General features: G+C 46.6%; 1 protein-coding gene across 4 annotated transcripts in view; it reads left to right on the plus strand.

Annotated features, from left to right (window-relative positions):
* LOC139542206 (zinc finger protein 385A-like) overlaps positions 1-19426 on the plus strand; it is a 109209-nt gene that overhangs the window by 68229 nt on the left and 21554 nt on the right. For 3 of the 4 annotated variants that reach the window (XM_071347362.1, XM_071347360.1, XM_071347361.1), the window contains exons 3-4: positions 8348-8458; positions 15406-15583. In XM_071347362.1, coding sequence (XP_071203463.1) covers positions 8348-8458; positions 15406-15583 — 289 coding nt within the window. Of the gene's footprint in view, positions 1-3181; positions 3928-8347; positions 8459-15405; positions 15584-19426 lie in introns of those variants that run through there. The other variant, XM_071347363.1, reaches the window with a different exon arrangement.

Here is a 19426-nt window from a genome sequence, read left to right on the forward strand (position 1 = left end):
TAGCATATCACCACACTCAGCATATTGTTGAAAAGAGCTGTGCATTGCGTTCTCAAGATGGCTGATTAGGAAATGCATTATAAAAAGCACAGTGTGGTTCTGTTGGTCAGCAGAATAGAATGAATAGAACAGACTAGGATTGTTCTACTAGACTGGACTAGGAACATCCTTCAAAGAGCATCTTGTATGAGCGCTGATCTAGGATCATGTTTTGCCTTTTAGATCAGACAGGGGGGACCTGATCCAAGATCAGCACTCCCACTCTGAGACGCTTTGTGAATATGGTTCCTGGTCCCCCATCAACATCAGATTAGTTATGATCTGAAAGGCTAAACTGATCCTGAATCTGCACTTCTACGCTGAGACTCTTTGTGAATAGACTATGGGCCCAGGTCTTTATGTTGGGTAAAAAGGTCATTCCCTCACCAGCTGACTTTTTCTCTATTTGTTTGCCATCTCAATCTGTATCCTTGTCTCTCCAGCTGGCTCGGGACATAGCATGGCAACATATCGTACGACGCTTGTTGCCAATTGAAAGTATGGCATGTGACTTGGCCTCAGTGCAGGTGATACAGACATAGAACAAACAGAGACCTTAACCTCCATTTTATTTTACTACCCATTGACTTTAACAGGCCCCATAGTTTCCATAGAGCTGCACCCTGCTGACACTGCGTTGAAATTAGAACAGGACTGACCGGTCATAGATTCTGTTTCAGATCTCGACAGATCTGATGTGTTCCTCTTAAACCAAACTAAACCCAGACTCTCTCTCATACTGTAGGCATTCTAGCTCTTTCCAACAGTATCGTGCTGCTGACCCGAACCATACTGTGCTGTCTTGGATATTTAGCCTACATCTCACAGACCTGTTCAGTACCGCTTGGCTCGATGCTGCTCAGGAGTGTGAAAAGCCCTTTTTGTCTTGTCATTCCAAGTGCTCCTGTTTACCACAGCAACTATCTATATTTGGTCCAGTAGGATCTTGTGAATTGTAACAGCCTACAGACTTGTACTGCTGCTGACCAGTAGATGGGGGTGTTGGAGAGGACAACCTGACCTTACCATCGACGTTTTAGGACACCTTCAGAAAGGGATTACTGCATTGTGTGCACTAAAAAACAATGGGGTGATGAGTAACAGAAAGCAACATTAACGAGGATTTGCTCACGCAGGTAATAAACAGGTATTTCATCTGGAACCGTTGGGAGGGGAGTCTGCGGTCTAGAACGTTGACTACAAGTTCTAGAACGGATCGGGACTTACAGTGTGTCTATGGCAGTGCACGTGTTGTTGCTTCTGTCAAGTACGTATAGTAGTTGTGCAGGAGACGGCAGTCTTGTGCTGTACATAGATATAGCCAGTACAGCCCGACAGTACATGTAGGATCAATGAGAGTGAGACCCATGTTTTCAGGAGCAGTACTTTTTACTAATGTACTACTTCTGTCTGCATGGTTGTCGTCATAGCAGGCGTTTATGAATTTTTGCCTTTTTTGGGGAGAGAGAGGTGTAAACAATGTACATTTTAGTGATTCAGCAGACGCTCTTATCCAGAGCTACTGTACTCACAGTAGTGAGGTCGTACATTTGAATACTTTTTTTCTTTCGCACAATTAAAGAGAAGAGAAGAGTTATCTGTTTGGGATCATCTTCTGTACTGTCTTTGACCCCCTCTGAAGAGACAAAGCCAGTACTCTGTAGTCCGTCTTTCAAGTTAACTCATGCAGTTCCAAATAGGTTTTAAATGTTACATTTAAAAGGATGCGAGATAACTAACCCGAGGCTTCTCGGTGACTGTACAGTAGCTTACAGGTGGTTTACTACCAAAGTGCTAGCAGGTACACTATATGTATTTTACGGCTCTTTGTACCGGTAACTTCAGCAGGATGTCAATCTAGCTAAAAGCTAAATGAAAAAGTACTTATTCATAGTCTCTGTTATTAAATCTTCTACTGCCTTCTCTTATAGCTCTGTAGCGTCAATGTCTCTCTATAATGTCATTTGTTCTCTACCTGCATGTGTGTCAATCTGGCCCAACGTGCCCTAAGACAGTGATCATTTATCAGCAGCAGCTGCTACTGGTGGTACTATAGGCTTAAGGGTTGGGCTGAGGTAGACTGAGGTAGATGCCTCGCGCAGGCGGCAGAGTTAGGAATTTCCAAGGAAGCTGCCTAGTCATGCGAGCCATGCGCAGACGTGTCGATTCTCACTCGCTGCGGGGCCCCACCTGCACCTCCCTCTCTCCTTCTCCCTCCTTTCTATCCCTCCCCCCTCCCTCTGTCCCTCCCTGCTTTCTTCCCTCCATGTCTCCCTCCGAACAACTTTCTCTAATACTGTAGCCTCAGGTCCCCTCTCTCGCTGTGTGTCTAGTCCGTCGACAGTCTCGTCTCACACGCTAAACATAATCCTGCCCCCCTTTAGAGACGTTCTGATGAGTATCCCTCCAAGGACCCTGAAACAGTTCAATAGTCTCAGGCTATGATTTAGCACTTATGTAAATGTAACATAATGCTATCCATGTGACGATACTGTGGTGGAGTTGTTCCATTTGGGACTAGGGACGCGTCCCAAACGGCACCCTATCCCCCATATAGTGCAATGAAGTAGTGCACCCTGAAGGGAACAGGGTGCCGTTTGGGACGAAGCCTAGATTTCTGATGTGTGTAATGAGGTTTTCTCTGGAAGTGGTTCCACATAACATCGCCATTTGTTTTGAACAGTTGGTGGTGAGTAGTGCAGTATGGGGCGAGGGAAGGGGGGGGGGGGGGATGAGGGGAGAGGGAATGAAAAGGGAAGGGGTGATGGGGAGGGCAAAAGTTCTACTGGCTGAGGATGACAACCATTGGTAGATGGCGAGAACAGAGGAGGGGGAAGGGAGGGAGGAGGAGGAAGAGAGGAGGGGAGCCGAGCATGACACACTGCACTGACTGCATCTAGGCAGATTGTGGGAGTAAGCATGTGACGGAGAGAGAGAGAGAGTGGGAGAGAAGGAGAGAGAGGGTGTGTGTGTGAGAGAGGAGAGAGAGGGTGTGTGTGTGTGTGAGTGAGTGAGTGAGTGAGTGAGTGAGTGAGTGAGTGAGTGAGTGAGTGAGTAAGTGAGTGAAGGAGAGAGAGGGTGTGGGAGAGATGGGGAGAGAGGGTGTGGGAGAGAAGGAGCGAGGGTGTGGGAGAGAAGGAGAGAGAGAGGGTGTGAGAGAGAGAGAGAGAGAGAGAGGGTGTGAGAGAGAGAGGGTGTGAGAGAGAGAGTGAGAGAGGGTGTGGGAGAGAAGGAGAGAGAGAGTGTTGGAGAGAAGGAGAGAGAGAGTGTGGGAGAGGACAGAGAGAGTGTGGGAGAGAGAGAGAGAGAGAGAGTGTGGGAGAGAAGGAGAGAGAGGGTGTGAGAGAGCGAGAGAGAGGGTGTGGGAGGAGAAAATGACTACAGCACTGGGAGAGCGAAAGAGGAACTGGAGAGAGAGAAAGAGGAGAGAAGTCTGCGTTGATAAGGCAGACACTTGCTAGCTAGGTGACGTATCAGTAGAGAAACAACAGAATCCCAACAGAATCCCTCATGGCCAGAACTGCTACTTCAAACACTACAGCTATGTAGAGACACAAGAAAGAAGGAGAACAAATAAGGAAAGGGAGAGGAATAGATGGAGTGTACCATTAGCTACATTCCCTGCTGAGGTTATACCAGTCTAGCATAGTGTAGGAGGTGGCTGAATGAGTAGAGAGACAGAGACACACACTCCCACTACCTCACTCTTACACACCACGCGGAGACAGAGGCACAAACACACAGAGAGATACACACCGGCGGAGACAGAGGCACAAACACACAGAGAGATACACACCGGCGGAGACAGAGGCACAAACACACAGAGAGATACACACCGGTGGAAGCATGCAGCTTAAAGATCCAGCTGACTCAGAGCAGGAGACGAGGGTGAGTACAGGTCCAGAACCAGCAGTAGTGTTGAATACAGGGGTATATGGGACAGAGGGGAGTGATTTCATGTTGAGGTACTCTACAACTGGGCAGGACTCGAAAGGAGAGACTTTTGGCGCACGCACGCGTTGGTGTTCAAAGGATGTTTCATCTGGCTTGGTAGAGTTGTTGCTCCTGTCGCCAGCCAAGTCCCACAGCGTGAAATAGAACAGTGTATGGTTGGACCGCAGGAATTTGAGTTGAGCGCCACGGCAGAAACATTTCATCTCTCAGGGCAATGATAGACACACTTCAGAGAGAGAGAGAGAGAGAGAGATGAGAGAAAAGGAGAAATGGAGAGAAGAAAGTTGACTCCTTGGCTGTTACTTTTTGGGGAATGCCATCGTTTAGTGCTGTTTTGTGGAGAGATGTGTGGTATGCGTGTGTGTGGTGTGATGTGTGATGTGTGGTGTATTGGTCTGTCTCACAGACACTGTTGTGAGTCTGGTTTGTGTTAAAACACTATTTAGGAAAAGAGAGGAGTGTTGGTGTGTTGAACTGTTGACATGTGCTGTGGGAGTGATGCCATTCTACAGTGTGTGTGTTCATGTGTGTGTGTGTGTGTGTGTGTGTGTGTGTGTGTGTGTGTGTGTGTGTGTGTGTGTGTGTGTGTGTGTGTGTGTGTGTGTGTGTGTGTGTGTGTGTGTGTGTGTGTGTGTGTGTGTGTGTGTGTGTGTGTGTGTGTGTGTGTTTGAGTGTGTTCCTTTCACCTGCTATGAAGGTGCCCGGTTGCATAGACACCGCCTGTCACTGTAGCGCTGCCAGAGAAGACACGCTCTCTTTCTCAAAAAACGTTTTACCGGAGATCAGAAACCAGTGGAGCAGTGACTGAGAAAACCTTGTTGGTTATAGTACTGTTTAGTACTAAAGTGAAGTGGAGCAACACCCAAAATACTGACCTGGACCCTGCAGGAATTCAGTGACTCAACCCACCATTACTGTTCTGTTCAGCTTCTCATTATACTGACTTTATGAGGGTGTTGGACAGATCCTTTGTATTTTAGGAGCTAGACACAGACACACTCCCATTATGGGAAAACTGCCACTTTATACAGTATCTGTTCTTCTTTGATAAGGTCTGAAAATAAATACCAGTTACTGTCTCACTCCGACTTACTTTGAACGGTTCTTAAAATCCGAACGGATCATGGCAAAAAAAAGTGTGTTTGTTATTCAGCTCCGTGGTCTTGGAATTCTCTCCGGACCGGCTTGAAACCCCAGGATCTTGTTTCCTCGGAGGAGTTGAAAAGTTTGGTTGACTCGCGTCACTGAGAAATGATTATGTCTGATATTTGTCTGAAACATTGTCTCCCCCCCTGCAGCTGTCTTGGTTGGACCAGGTCTCTCTTGAAAAATAGATTTTTATCTCAGCGAGACTAACCTAGCTAACTAAAAGGTTACGTAAACCTCTGAACAAACGACACACACAAACACACACGCACATACACACTGACGACAGCTTTGTTGATGTATGAGGGTTGCGCGTGCATTTAATCAACAACATATGGTGGCAGTGGCGTGTGTGGCTATGTGGCTGTAAAACAGGATTAGTGTACGGTGTGAGTGGAGGTTTCTCTCCTTTTTAGACCACTATGTTATAGAGCATTGACCAGTGAGCAATGACCAAGCAGGCTGCATGGTGTAGCTATGCAGTAACTTCCTGGAGGTCCAGGACCTCTGTATCATCATAGTTCAGCGTTACTGGCCAGGATCCATCCCCCCTTCCGCTTTCCCTGTGTTCACATGTGGACAACAGCACCTGAAGACCCTTGGAGAGATGAGTTTTGGGGAAATTGGAAGAGTGAAGAACAGAGGGAGAAAGAGGGAGAAAAGAGGGCCAGAGGAGATAAGAATGTGCGATGTCAGGATGTCCGGCGCTGAGTCTGGCTCTCTCTCTCTCTCTCTCTCTCTCTCTCTCTCTTCTACAGATGGTGTCTGTCTGTACGGTCACCCTGTCACTCCCTTTCTCTGTTCCTCTCTGTGTGGTTTTTCCTTCTTTGGGTTGCCTGGTTACAATCCCAGTGCAGATTTCCAAATAGTTTTGTTTTACTAAAGAGCGTATTCATTTCATCCTCTTCAGCTGGCTCCCCAGGCAACTTAAGCTATTTTTTAGACATGGCTCATTTTGGCCGTAAGACAATGAGAAGAAACGTAATGGTTATCATCTAAACTTAGAATCTAAAATGTTAAAATGTTTTTTTTTGTACAGTAGAGTTGAGAGAGATTTGTGTCCCAGTAACTGTCTGAATGATTTTTACTAGGACATGTCAAGGAATTGAAATTCAGATTGGTGTCGAATAAAGTTTTATCTATCTGGCAATGCTAGCGTAGGCTACACGACCTGAAGTACCCGACGGTTGGCTATGGTGGGAATCAGACCTGGGTTCAAGTAGTATTTATAATCTTTCACACAGTGAAGCTGTGCTCGATTAAGCTTGTCTGGCTCAATGGATCCAATGGAATCTCCGCAAAAGTGCAAACCCCTCCTAATGCCTTCCTGGCAGGCTCAAACAAACGCTCAAATTATTACCGGTACTCAAAAAAATGAAATACTATTTGAATCCAGGGCTGGTTGAAATCCATACCAGCGATGGATCCCCAACTAATGCTAAAGACAATTAAACATGAGCCCAATAATAAATTACAGTTCAGACAAAACAAGATAGAAAAAGATAAGGGTACAGTTGAGAGACCACAGGACAGGCTGACTGGCTTTCCTGTCTCTTTGTGTCTGGGACCAGGGCCAGAGTTCCTAGGGGCCGGGGCTAGCTTTTTGGAGGTCCTAAGCGAGATTTTGGTCAAGTGGTCCCCCCTCTTGATGGCTGAGAGAAAAAATTGAAGTTTTAAAAATAATTTCCTGCTATTCTATGCATCTTTCCATGGGGCGTAGAGAAAATGTTGTGCTTTTAAAACACATTTCATGCAACTCTACTTATTTTGCCATGGGGCGGACAGAAAATGTAGCAGTTTTAATTCAAATTTCCTGCAATTAAAAATAAATTGCCATTGGGTGGAGAGAATTTAGCAGTTTTTAAAGGCACATTTCATGCAATTCTAAAAAAGATTCCATAGGGCGAAAAGAAAATGTAGCAGTTTTAAAGCCAGTTTCCTGTAATTCTGCACCGTTTGACATGTTCATATGATATCTGAGTGAGAGTGACTAAACAAAATCAATGAGGGCCCCTGGAGGTGAGGGCCCGTGGGCACCTACCCTGTGTGCCTGGTCAGTACGTCGGCCATGATTACTACAAGGTGTAGATAGCTGGCTAGACTAACTTACCATAAAAAATGTTTTTACTGACGTGCTAATTGAGTGACTGTCAGTGACTAACATTACAAGAGAAAAACTGGTGCACAACCAAATATCGAAACTGCACCTTGTGTGTTCTACTATTCTAATTCGCAACAGTAAGTTGACACCCCGACAAGAGTTCCTAGGGGCCGGTGGCCCCTTTTGCCTAGAGCCGGCCCTGTCTGGGACTGTGGTTTAAAAGAGGCTTAGCCTCCTGCAAATCATTGTCCTGGTGCTAAAGCTGGACAGTTAAATTTATACTGAGTGGCCTTGCCGGCCTAACATCCCCATGATGGATACCCCAGCTGAAACAATTAGGAGGAGGTCACTCACAAAGCTCTCCACCAGTTGCACCTGCCCACATAGCTTTCAAAGGTTGTGTTTATTCGGCACCAAACGTAAGAAAACAGACTGAAACAGGGAAGCACTGCCTCATTTTCTATTGCAAACCCCCACCCCCACCCCTCAGTGAAGGACGTGCAAGGGAAAATATAAATGTGCCTTTCTTATTGGATTCAGATAGTACCTCCCTGTTCCCCCACAGCAGCTCTGGAGGGCACATGGTGCTCACCGACTGCTCTACAGCACTATGATCAGCTGGCCTGTTGGGCTAGACATTGGGCTTTGTAAGTGAGGGAGGTACACAAGCATATATATAATTTCCCTGTCTCATCAGTCTCCTTTTCTCTCCCTCCCTCTCTCTCTCTCTCTTCCTCCACCCATCCCTCTCTCTCTCTCTCTCTCTCTCTCTCTCTCTCTCTCTCTCTCTCTCTCTCTCTCTCTCTCTCTCTCTCTCTTTTCCTCCACCCATCCCTCTCTCTCTCTCTTCCTCCACCCACCCATCCCACTCTCTCTCTCTCTCTTCCTCCACCCACCCATCCCCCTCTCTCTCTCTCTGTTCCTCCACCCATCCCGCTCTCTCTCTCTCTCTTCCTCCACCCATCCCCCTCTCTCTCTCTCTTCCTCCACCCATCCCCCCCTCTCTCTCTCTTCCTCCACCCCTCTCTCTCTCTCTCTCTCTCTCTCTCTCTCTCTCTCTCTCTCTCTCTCTCTCTCTCTCTCTCTCTCTCTCTCTCTCTCTCTCAGATGGACCCGGTTCAGAAGGCGGTGATTAACCATACCTTTGGCGTTCCGCTGGTGAAGACCAAGAGGCCCATCATCTCCTGTAACGTCTGCCAGATACGCTTCAACTCTGAGGTACGGTACACTATAGCACTTCTCACAGCATACTCACCATACTGTACCAATCGAAGCTTTTTTAAGCTAGCGTGCTAATCCAAACCAAACTCGACCGAATCTGCAAGGTTCCAGCAGCTATGATGGATGTGTAACCAGGCCAGTTCAGTACCCGCTTGGTTTGGCTCAGTAGTGTGAAATGCCCTTAACACTCCTAACTCCTAATTTTGGACACCATATGCACACTGTTTAGTAGGCTCTCTCTGTTTACTATTGTTTATCTCTTTTTTTATATCTCTCTGGACAAAGTGGTGACACCATGGACGTGTTGCATACATCTGCTTGTGTTTCTGTAGTGTTTGTGTTGTGGTTTGGCAGTCAATGCCTCATTGGAATATGGCGTACCTAGCCCGAGTGAGAGTTGTGAGACAAAGACACAGAACAGCTGACCTTGGTTGAAATACTATTTGAAATCAATTCTAATATATTATCTGTACTTGATCGGGCTTGCTTGTTGCGATGGAACCAATAGAATAGTCCCAAAAGTCCCTGTCCACCTGGCAATCCAGGCAGGCTAAAACAAAAGTATTTTAAAGAATTGAAATAGGTTTTGAACCCAGGTGTGGTATAATACTGCAGTAACAGCTCTGAAGTGTTGTTAGGCAAGCTGAGAGCATGAAATAAGATTTTCCTCCACGTTTCAAAGGGATTTTCTCTCCCCAACATCAACACGGGGAACGTTGATTAGGTTCTTCTTGAGCGCATGAAAACTCATTTCACATAAGCATACCACAACGTTTTAAGTCTACATCTCAAATGGCCTACATAGTGCACTACTTTTGACTCGGCGGCCCCATAGGGCTCTGTTCAAAAGTAGTGCACTATGTGCTAGGGGGTAGGGCGCCATTTGGGACGCACATGAAATCTCTCCAGAAATAAGTGCAACAGCAGTTTTTAGACCGCCTTCTTTTATATAATCTGATTAATGTGATTAATCCACCCCCGCTAACTACATTTTCATCCAACCATATGGCACAGTTTATCTTGACTTGTTTTTAATGTGCATACAGCATGACTTGAAAAACAGAACATAGGGGCTAGGTTTATCTAGATGTGTAATGTTGCAATGCAATGTGCATGAAGGATTTCATGAATGTACTGTATGTGTGCAATGTGTGTTTTTTGAAAAGCAAAATGGAGTGGGTAGGTTTAATGTCTCGTGTCACCAACGTTCTCTGAACGCTTTAGAAGCTCCCAGTATACAAAGCATCCTTTATCTTATCACACCATCAACGTGTACATCAGCAAAAATACTTTAGTCTGTAGGCCTATAGTGAAATATTTAAAGTTGGCTGTTATGGGCAAAATATTCTGCAGCGTAGACTTCAGTTTAAAAGCCAGGGTGGATCTTTTCCCATATCCCAATCCCACACAGGGACTAGGGAGTGCCCCATAACACATCCATGATAATAGTGTCAACTCAGTAAACAGTTTCTATTTTCACTGAGCAGGCCTACAATCATGGCCTGCTTGTGGTTTCTGTGGCGGTGGAGCTGTACTCTTCTAGGCTGCATTGAGCAGAGGGAAAGCCCTCCATTGGCCTCTGTAGGAAGCTGTAGATCTTGCGTGGCTCTGTTGGTAATCGTGTGGCACTGGCAATGCCAAGGTCGTGGGTTGAGATCCCACGTAGGCTACATAGTGAAAGTGAACACAGTCATAGCTTAGACTACTATGCCACAGGAAACAGCTGAATAAGTGGATGTTTATGTCTGTTATTCCGTTGGAAACTTGACCCGGGCTATTAAACGGTAACACCGTCTGTTAGGTCCATTTTAAGTGATGGATATTTTTATTCAAGCTAATCTACCTGTCTTCATGATTTCTATACTTTATTACTCCCATATCTGAAATACATGGCAACATATGAGACATGATTTCATGGACAAAATGCATAGGTATGCAGTGTAGTAAGTGAAGTGCATGTCTCAGACCTGGATTCAAATAGGATTGGAAGTCTTTCAACTGTTTTGAGCTTTTGCTTGAGCCTGCCTGGAGTGCCAAGTGGGGGAGGTTCTCACGTCTGGGATTGTTCTTCTTGTCCCATTACGCCCGGCAAGCTCAATAAAGCACAGCTAAAGTACTTGAAATGATTTCAAATAGCATTTGAACCCAGGTCTGATGTCTTCAACACAAATGCCAGCGACCAGGGACTTGCAGGGTATAAGCTCACTGTTTATAGCCTAGTATGTGACCTCTCAGCCAAACAGGTCTGACACATAAACATGCTGGTAAATATTTACACATACCGTCCAATAAAGAGCTAAGTACACTAGCGTTGTCTGGCCACCTATGACCCCCGACTCCCTGCAGAACAAGTAGCTGCCTCGCTGTGTTTTGCGTGTGTGCGTACGTGCGTTCACACATGCATCCATGTATCTGTTCCTCCCTGCAGTGCTGTGTGGGTGTGTGGGTGTGTGTACGTGTCACCTTTAGGGACTTCTGTTGCAATCCCTTCTTACTGTCACAGCTAACACACATTTTTATTCCAAGCAGGTGAATGGCCTTACTGCACACTACGTTACGCTATGGAAAATAGGAAAGGACTGTGCTTTCACCAAAGCTTTTTCCAACAACATAGTACAGTATGGAAGTTAATACTCTAGATGACACTGACAGTTCTCATATCAGTGTTTATCTTTAAGATAAAGCCTCTCTTTTAATCAGAGAAACGTCTGCCTGGTACAGCCCAGACAAACAAGTGGCCTCTGACCCTATCAACATACCATCAGCAGATATAGTACTTCTTCAAAAGCTTATCCCCCCCCATCCCATCTTCCTCACCCCCCCCCCCCCCCCCCCTATCCCATCTGTGCTCAAGTCAGTCAAGCCATTTCATGCTTCATTGCTGCATTCATATTCCTCTCTGACTGTCTGTCATTCTCTCTTGGTCTCTCGTGCTCTTGCTCTTTTCCCATCTTTCTCAATCTCTTTCTCTCTCTCTCTCTCTCTCTCTCTCTCTCTCTCTCTCTCTCTCTCTCTCTCTCTCTCTCTCTCTCTCTCTCTCTCTCTCTCTCTCTCTCTCTCTCTCTCTTGCTCTCTCTATTATTTACAGTGCGAAAAGCCTGAAATTGGCTGCCACTACTTATAATAAGATGCATTCGTCAAGGGCCAGGGTTATGCCATGGTCTGTGACAGCCCTGTTGCACTCTGATTAAAGGGGCAGAGAGGTGGAGAGATGGGTGAGAGAGGTGGAGAGATAGGTGAGAGAGGGTAGAGAGTTGGAGAGATGGGTGAGAGAGGGTAGAGAGGTGGAGAGATGGGTGAGAGAGGTGGAGAGATGGGTGAGAGAGGTGGAGAGATGGGTAGAGAGGTGGAGAGATGGGTGAGAGAGGTGGAGAGATAGGTGAGAGAGGGTAGAGAGTTGGAGAGATGGGTGAGAGAGGGTAGAGGTGGAGAGATAGGTGAGAGAGGGTAGAGAGTTGGAGAGATGGGTGAGAGAGGGTAGAGATGTGGAGAGATGGGTGAGAGAGGGTAGAGAGGTGGAGAGATGGGTGAGAGAGGTGGAGAGATAGGTGAGAGAGGGTAGAGAGTTGGAGAGATGGGTGAGAGAGGGTAGAGATGTGGAGAGATGGGTGACAGAGGGTAGAGATGTGGAGAGGGGGATGATGTGGCATCAGCCTCCAGTGTCCCCGATCGGTGTGTATGGTGTGTGTGTCGCCAGCCCCCAGTATCTCTCGCCCTGCCTGTGTGTGGGGTTGACGGTGATGGGAGGAATAACCTTGCTGTGAGTTGCTTCAGGACAGGAGTGATGTCACAGGCCGGTTTTACGCTGCATTGGTCAACGTCACTCAGTGCTGCAGCATGACCCAGCTGGTCCGGCCCCTCCTCTCTCCTCTCTCCCCTCATCTGGAGCTGCTGCTGCACTGCAATGTGTGTCCTTGTGCCACAGCTCTTCTCTCAGTATCCAGGCTTTGCAGCACATGTACCCTCAATATGCTGATCACAATCACTTCTCTCTATATCACATGTTGCTTCTATCTGACCTCTCGATAAGGTATGCAGTCCTTTTCAGTCTGTTTTTCTCCTGTGTTGCTCTCCTCTTTCTTTCTGTCTCTCGTTCTTGCTCTTTCTTCCTTTCCCCCTGCATTGTTCTTCTTCTTGTCCTCCGTCTTTCTGGCCAGCCATTATCTTCTCCCATAACCCCTGCCAACCCCCCCATCCCCCTCTCTCTGTGCTGTCTTCCACCCCCCTCTATCTCTACCGCTGTCTTTCCATCCAGAAACATATGAGCACCTGGGTCTTGGCTGGTGATCCCAAACTTTGGAAGTAGAGGTTAATCAGAAAGCCTCCATCATTGTGTGTGTGTGTCCTGTTTTATCGCTCCTCCTTAATACCTTCTCCTTCTGATACCGACTCTGAACGGCTTTAGCCTCCTTAAGACCCCAGGACGTTTACAGTTACAGGGACCTGCTATATACGCTCTCAGGGTAAGGCAGTCTGTCATCGGCAATTACAGCTCTCGGCTTAAAGAGACATCGACCATACTGGCTGTTGCCTGGGCATACCTTACGCCCTGACCACAGGGGATAGTGCTAGAACCATCCGGCCTAGCCCGAGTCCCAGATCTGTTTGTGCTGTCTTGCAACTCCTATGTCATTGTCATGCCAACGGACCCAGTAGGGAATACCAAGAGTGTGCAAAGCTGTCATCAAGGCAAAGGGTGGCTACTTTGAATTATCTCAAATATAAAATATATTTTGATTTGTTTAACACTTTTTTGGTTACTACATGATTCCATATGTATTATTTCATAGTTTTGACGTCTTCACTGTTATTCTACAATGTAGAAAATAGTAAAAATAAAGAAAAACCCTTGAATGAGTAGGTGTTCTAAAACTTTTGACCAGTAGTGTACCTATTATTTACAATGACGACATACGCCGGCCATACCCTCCCCTAACCCGGATGATTCTGGGCCAATTGTGCACTGCCCTATGGGACTCCCGATCACTGTTGTAATACAGCCCGGAATCAAACCAGGGTCTGTAGTGACGCCTTAGACCGCTGCGCCACTCGGGAGCCTGAAGCCTTGACCTATTGCCATCCAAACCACAGGAGCTCCAGCCTAGGCCCTCTCTCCCTCTCCCCCCTTCTCACCTCCCCACCCCACCTCCTCTCCTTCCCTGCCGAACCAGTATAACTGAGCCCCTGCCCTGAGCCCCTAGTTAGCCGGTGGTGTGGTGTGCTGTGCCACTTGATTTCTCTATCCCTGTCATCGCCTGTCTGTTGCAGCTGTCAGCGGCTCTCCAGCCCTGTTTTATAAGCCTTAATAATCATCATCATCATCATCTTGATACAATAATTATTCGCCCAGCCAATGTATGCACGCACACACACACACGCACACACACACACGCACACACACACATCAACATTCCAGAGGCTTTGTGCATGCCTTTTTCATCCTGCTAGCTGCCAGATGATCTGTTTGAAGTGCTCACAGCGCACAGCGGAAGGGCAATGTGTGTGTGTGTGTGTGTGTGTGTGTGTGTGTGTGTGTGTGTGTGTGTGTGTGTGTGTGTGTGTGTTTGTGTAAAGCACAGCACTGCTGCAGCAGCAGGCCATCATGAGGAAGTAGACCATGGGCGACAGCTCCTAGGTGTCTCAAGACCTAGGTGTCTCAAGACCTAGCCAGGCAGAGGTCAATCTGTCCATCCAAACAACCACACAAATACAGACAGACAGAGACCAATTGGCCAATCAACACACTGAGCTGAGACAGACGTATAGCTGTGCATATTTCCAAATAGTGGCCAGTATCAAAAAGCATTTGGTGGTGAGAAGTGAGGGGTGGATGGAGAGTCTTGCAAAAGGACAGGGGCTGTCTCTGTCTGCAATGTCCCCTACTCCAGTCCCGTCCTTTTAATGGATGACTCCCTCTGTTGTTTACCCCTGAACCAACACATTACCAGGAGCGTTACCATTACCATTACCTTTCAACAGGAGATTAACCAGAAGAGTGCTCCTGTAATGGACACGTGGATTGTGTTTCTCTCTGTTGAACTGCAGGACATTCCCCAGCCTTTTACAAAACATGCCTTCCATCTACCAGCATCTTCCAGTTCCCACCACTGCCACAAAGGGTATAGATACCCACTGCCCAGTAGCACGTATATTTAGAGAGATGCATTTCTATGTAAGCAATTAACTCCGAGTTTGTCTAGGCCTATTGGAGAAGCTGTAGGCAGCCTTGGTATTCTGGTGTTAGGTTTTGCTCTGTAGGAGTAGAAGGATAGACGAATGCCGGCTTCCCCATTGATAATTTACACAGTCAGATGATGAGGTCCAAGGGTGAGGTGTGTGTGGGGGTGGGTGGGTGGGTGAGGTGTGTGTGGGGGTGGGTGGGTGGGGCTTATGGGGCCATAGGCAGACAAGATGGCCCTGACCTGCAGTGCAACCCCCCCCCCCCCCCCCCCCCCCCTTACTGCAGGCATGTCTCTCATGTTTGTCTGGGATAATGACATGAGTGGGGGAGGGGGAAGGGGAGGGGGGGGACCAGGAAGTTTTTCTTGATCAGGTAAAACTCCAGCCTCCACAGCCTAGATCATTACTGCCTAGAGTATCAGTGATCAGATCACCTGTTACACTCTGCATGCCATTTTGCAGCCTGGCTCCTGTCTCCTATCCCCGATGCAGATTGAATAACATACCAGACACCGAAACTGTGTGTGTCTGTGTGTGTGTGCGTTTATCACTCCTGGATTCGTGGTTATGTATCAATGTACCCAGGCGCACAATGGCAGGTATACTATATCAAACTGCGTCATTGTGAGCACCACATTCATTGGCTGGTGTGTATGGTGTTTTGGGCCTCTGTCTTCCAGTCAATTTGTATCCATCCAATGTTTTATTCACCCGTTGTTTTCGTTAACCTAAATCCTCTTCTCCATCTCTCCATCTCTACACAGAGCCAGGCAGAAGCCCACTACAAAGGCAACCGCCACGCCCGGAGAGTCAAAGGCATCGAGACCTCCAAGAGTCGCCCCCAGGAGGGTGACAAGCCCGCCCCACCTGTCCCCCCCTCCCCGTCCGACCCCGGTGGACCCCATACAGCCACCTCGGACATCAGCGACCCCTGCAACGCAGGTAAGACCATGGTGGAGAGAGACTTTGAATATCCCCTAGCACTTACATACAGGGTGTACAGTAACAGTATACTGCCAATACCAGCTCTCAGTTCAGGGTGTTGGGTGTATACCAACTATACCCTGCACAGTTCCATCATCACCGCACACCAACACAGTGGAAATAAATAAACCTACGACATCGAAACAAATTGTATTTGTCACATGCGCCGAATACAACCGGTGTAGACTTTACCGTTTATGCTTACTTTTAAAAAGTAAGAAACAATTGCTAAATAAAAGAAGGGAATAGTAACACAATTAAATAACAGTAACGAGGCTATATACAAAGAGTACTGGTACTGAGTCAATGTGCAGGGGTACGAGGTAGTTGAGGTAATTGAGGTAATATGTACATGTAGGTAGGGGTAAAAATGAGGATAGATAATAAACAGAGTAGCAGCAGCATATGTGAAGAGCGTGAAAGAGTGTATTGGAGTGTCAGTGTAATATGTGTGAGTGTGCATAGAGCCGATGCAAGAGAGTCAGTGCAACAACAAAAAAGCGGAGTCATTGCAAATAGTCTGGGTAGCCATTTGATTATCTGTTCAGCAGTCTTATGGCTTGGGGGTAGAAGCTTTTCAGAATCCTTTTGGTCCCAGACTTGGCGCTCTGGTACCGCTTGCCATATGGTAGCACACAGATCGGTCTATGACTTGGGTTGTTGGAGTCTTCAACAATTTTTAGGGCCTTTCTCTGCACCGCCTGGTATAGAAATCCTGGATGGCAGGGAGCTCGGCCCCAGTGATATACTGGGCTGTACGCACTACCCTCTATAGCGCCTTTGCGGTCGGATGCCAAGCAGTTGCCAAGCGGTGATGCAACCAGTCATATTCTCTCAACGGTGCAGCTGTCAAACTTTTGAGGATCTGAGGGCCCACGCCAAATCTTTTCAGCCTCCTGAGGGGGAATTGAGGGGGAATCGTTGTCATGCCCTCTTCACGACTGTATTGGTGTGTTTGGGCCATGATAGGTCCTTAGCGATGTGAACACAGAGGAACCCAAAGCTTTCGATCCATTCCAATAGAGCCCCATTGATGTGAATGGGGGTTTGTTTGGCCCTCCGTTTCCTGTAGTTCAAGATCAGCTCCTTTGTCTTGCTGACATTGAGGGAGAGGTTGTTGTCCTGGCAACACACTGCCAGGTCTCTGACCTCCTCCCTATAGGCTGTCTCATCCTCGTCAGTGATCAGGCCTACCACCTTTGTGTCGTCTGCAAACTTAATGATGGTGTTGGAGTCATGCACGGCCACACAGTCGTGGGTAAACAGGGAGTACAAGATGGGACTAAGCACGCACCCCTGAGGGCCCCCCGTGTTGATGGTCAGCGCGGCAGATTTGTTGTTGCCTACCCTCACCACCTGGGTGCGGCCCGTCAGGAAGTCCAGGATCCAGTTGCAGAAAGAGATGTTTAGTCCCAGGGTCCAAAGCTTAGTGGTAAGCTTGGGGGGGGGGGGGGGCACTATGATGTTGAACGCTGAGCTGTAGTCTCTGAACAGCATTCTCACGGAGGTGTTCCTTTTGTCCAGGTGGGAAAGGGAAGTGTGGAGTGCAATAGAGATGGCGTCATCTGTGGATCTGTCAGGCGGTATGCGAATTGGAGTGGGTCTAGTGTGTCTGGGATGGTGGCGTTGATATGACCACCCTTTCAAATCATTTCATGGCTACAGATGTGAGTGCTACGGGGCAATAGTCATTTATACAGGTTAGCTTGGTGTTCTTGGGCACAGGGACTATGGTGGTCTGCTTGAAACATGTAGCTATTACAGACTGGGTCAGGGAGAGGTTGAAAATATCATTGAAGACACTTGCCAGCTGGTCACTGCATGCTCTGAGTATTTGTCCTAGTGATCCGTCTGGCCCTGCGGCCTTATGAATGTTAACCTGTTTAAAAGGTCTTACTCACATTGGCCATGGAAAGTGTGATCACACAATCGTCCGGAACAGCTGGTGCTCTTATGCATGGTTCAGTGTTGCTTGCCTTGATGGGAGCATAGGAGGTATTTAGCTCGTCTGGTAAGCTTGCGTCACCGGGCAGCTCGTGTCTGGGTTTCCTTTTGTAATCCGTAATAGTTTGCAAGCCTTGCTACATCCGACAAGCATCAAAGCCGGTGTAGTAGAATTCAATCTTAGTCCTGTATTGATGCTTTGCCTGTTTGATGGTTCGTCGGAGGGCATAGCGCAATTTCTTATAAGCATCTGGATTAGTGTCCTGCTCTAGTTAAGTGCGGATGTTGCCTGTAATCCATGGCTTCTGGTTGGGATTTGTTCGAAAGGTTACTGTGTGAGCCACGTCGTCGATGCACTTATTAATTGTGACCGACCTGCTCAAATCGGTCTTATGTATAAAAATTTGAAACAGTGTTTTTTTAAAACATTTTGGGATAAAAGTAGAGACTCAAAATGGTATATCATACACTACAGTTGAGGAACAATGGGAAAGTAATTTTTCTTTGAAAGTTGAAAATAGTCTTATATATTTTGGTACTACTACTGGAGAGGCCTTCTTTGTCTAGACCCATTCAGCATCGTTCACACCCTCTTAAGCTTTAGCCCCACCCATCTCTTTAAGGGTTCATCCGAGCATTCTGTACAAACAGCCTAGTGGTTAGAGCATTGGGCCAGTAACCGAAAGGTTGCTAGATCAAATCCCGGAGCTGACAAAGTAGAAATATCTTGTTCTGCCCCTGAACAAGGCTGCCCCTGAACTAGGCTGTCATTGTAAATAAGAATTTGTTCTTAAGGAACATTCCCAATTTTCGCCTAAAATGACATACCCAATTCTAACTGCCCTGAAGCAAGGATATGCATATTCTTGGTACCATTTGAAAGGAAACACTTTGAAGTTCATGGAAATGTGAAAGGAATGTAGTAGAATATAACACAATAGATCTGGTACAAGATAATACAAAGGGGAAAAAAACGTTTTTATTTTATAAATTTTTGTACCATCATCTTTGAAATGCAATAGAAAGGCCATAATGTATTATTCCAGCCCAGGAGCAATTAAGATTTTGGCCACTAGATGGCATCAGTGTATGTGCAAAGGTTTAGACTGATCCAATGAAGCATTGCATTTCTGTTCAAAATGTTGAATCAAGACTGCCCAAATGTGCCGAATTTGTTTATTAATAACATTTCATGTCGTAAAATTGTGCACTCAAACAATAGCATGGTTTTCTTTCACTGTAATAGTTACTGTAAATTGGACAGTGTAGTTAGATTAACAAGAATTTAAGCTTTCTGACAATATCAGATATGTCTATGTCCTTGGAATTGTTTTGGTTACTTACAACCTCGTGCTAATTGCATTAGCCTACGTTAACTCAAGGTTAAATTAAAAAAAATTAAAAAACAGCAGTCAAGCACCAAAGCTAACTTGCTAGCTACATCCAGATACAAATGAGAGAACAGCTCACTGAACATTATTCGCTCTAGTAGAGCTGGTTAGGCTGTTATGTTATCCAGAGCGTTGGTGACGAAAAATTACAAACGTGTAATATCTGAAAATATAGATAGCTAGACTATCTTACCCGTATACATCATGGAAGGACGAGTCTCCTGTTGGATGCCATGGTTGCCCTTAGTTTGAAGATGTAATCCGGAGACAGGTGTTTTCTCCATCTCCTGAGCTATCATACTCTAATTCCACTGCTTTCAAAACTCGGTTCACCAGAAAGTGGAGAGCATACATGTAACGCTAGCTAGCAAGCCAGCCAGCTAATGTTAGCTAGCTAACAGTACACTTTAACTTGACATTAGGTTATGCAGTTTAAACTACTCAATACATTTTATAGAAAGCCGCG

Source organism: Salvelinus alpinus, chromosome 17 (genome assembly GCF_045679555.1).
Source record: "Salvelinus alpinus chromosome 17, SLU_Salpinus.1, whole genome shotgun sequence".
NCBI lineage: Eukaryota > Metazoa > Chordata > Actinopteri > Salmoniformes > Salmonidae > Salvelinus > Salvelinus alpinus.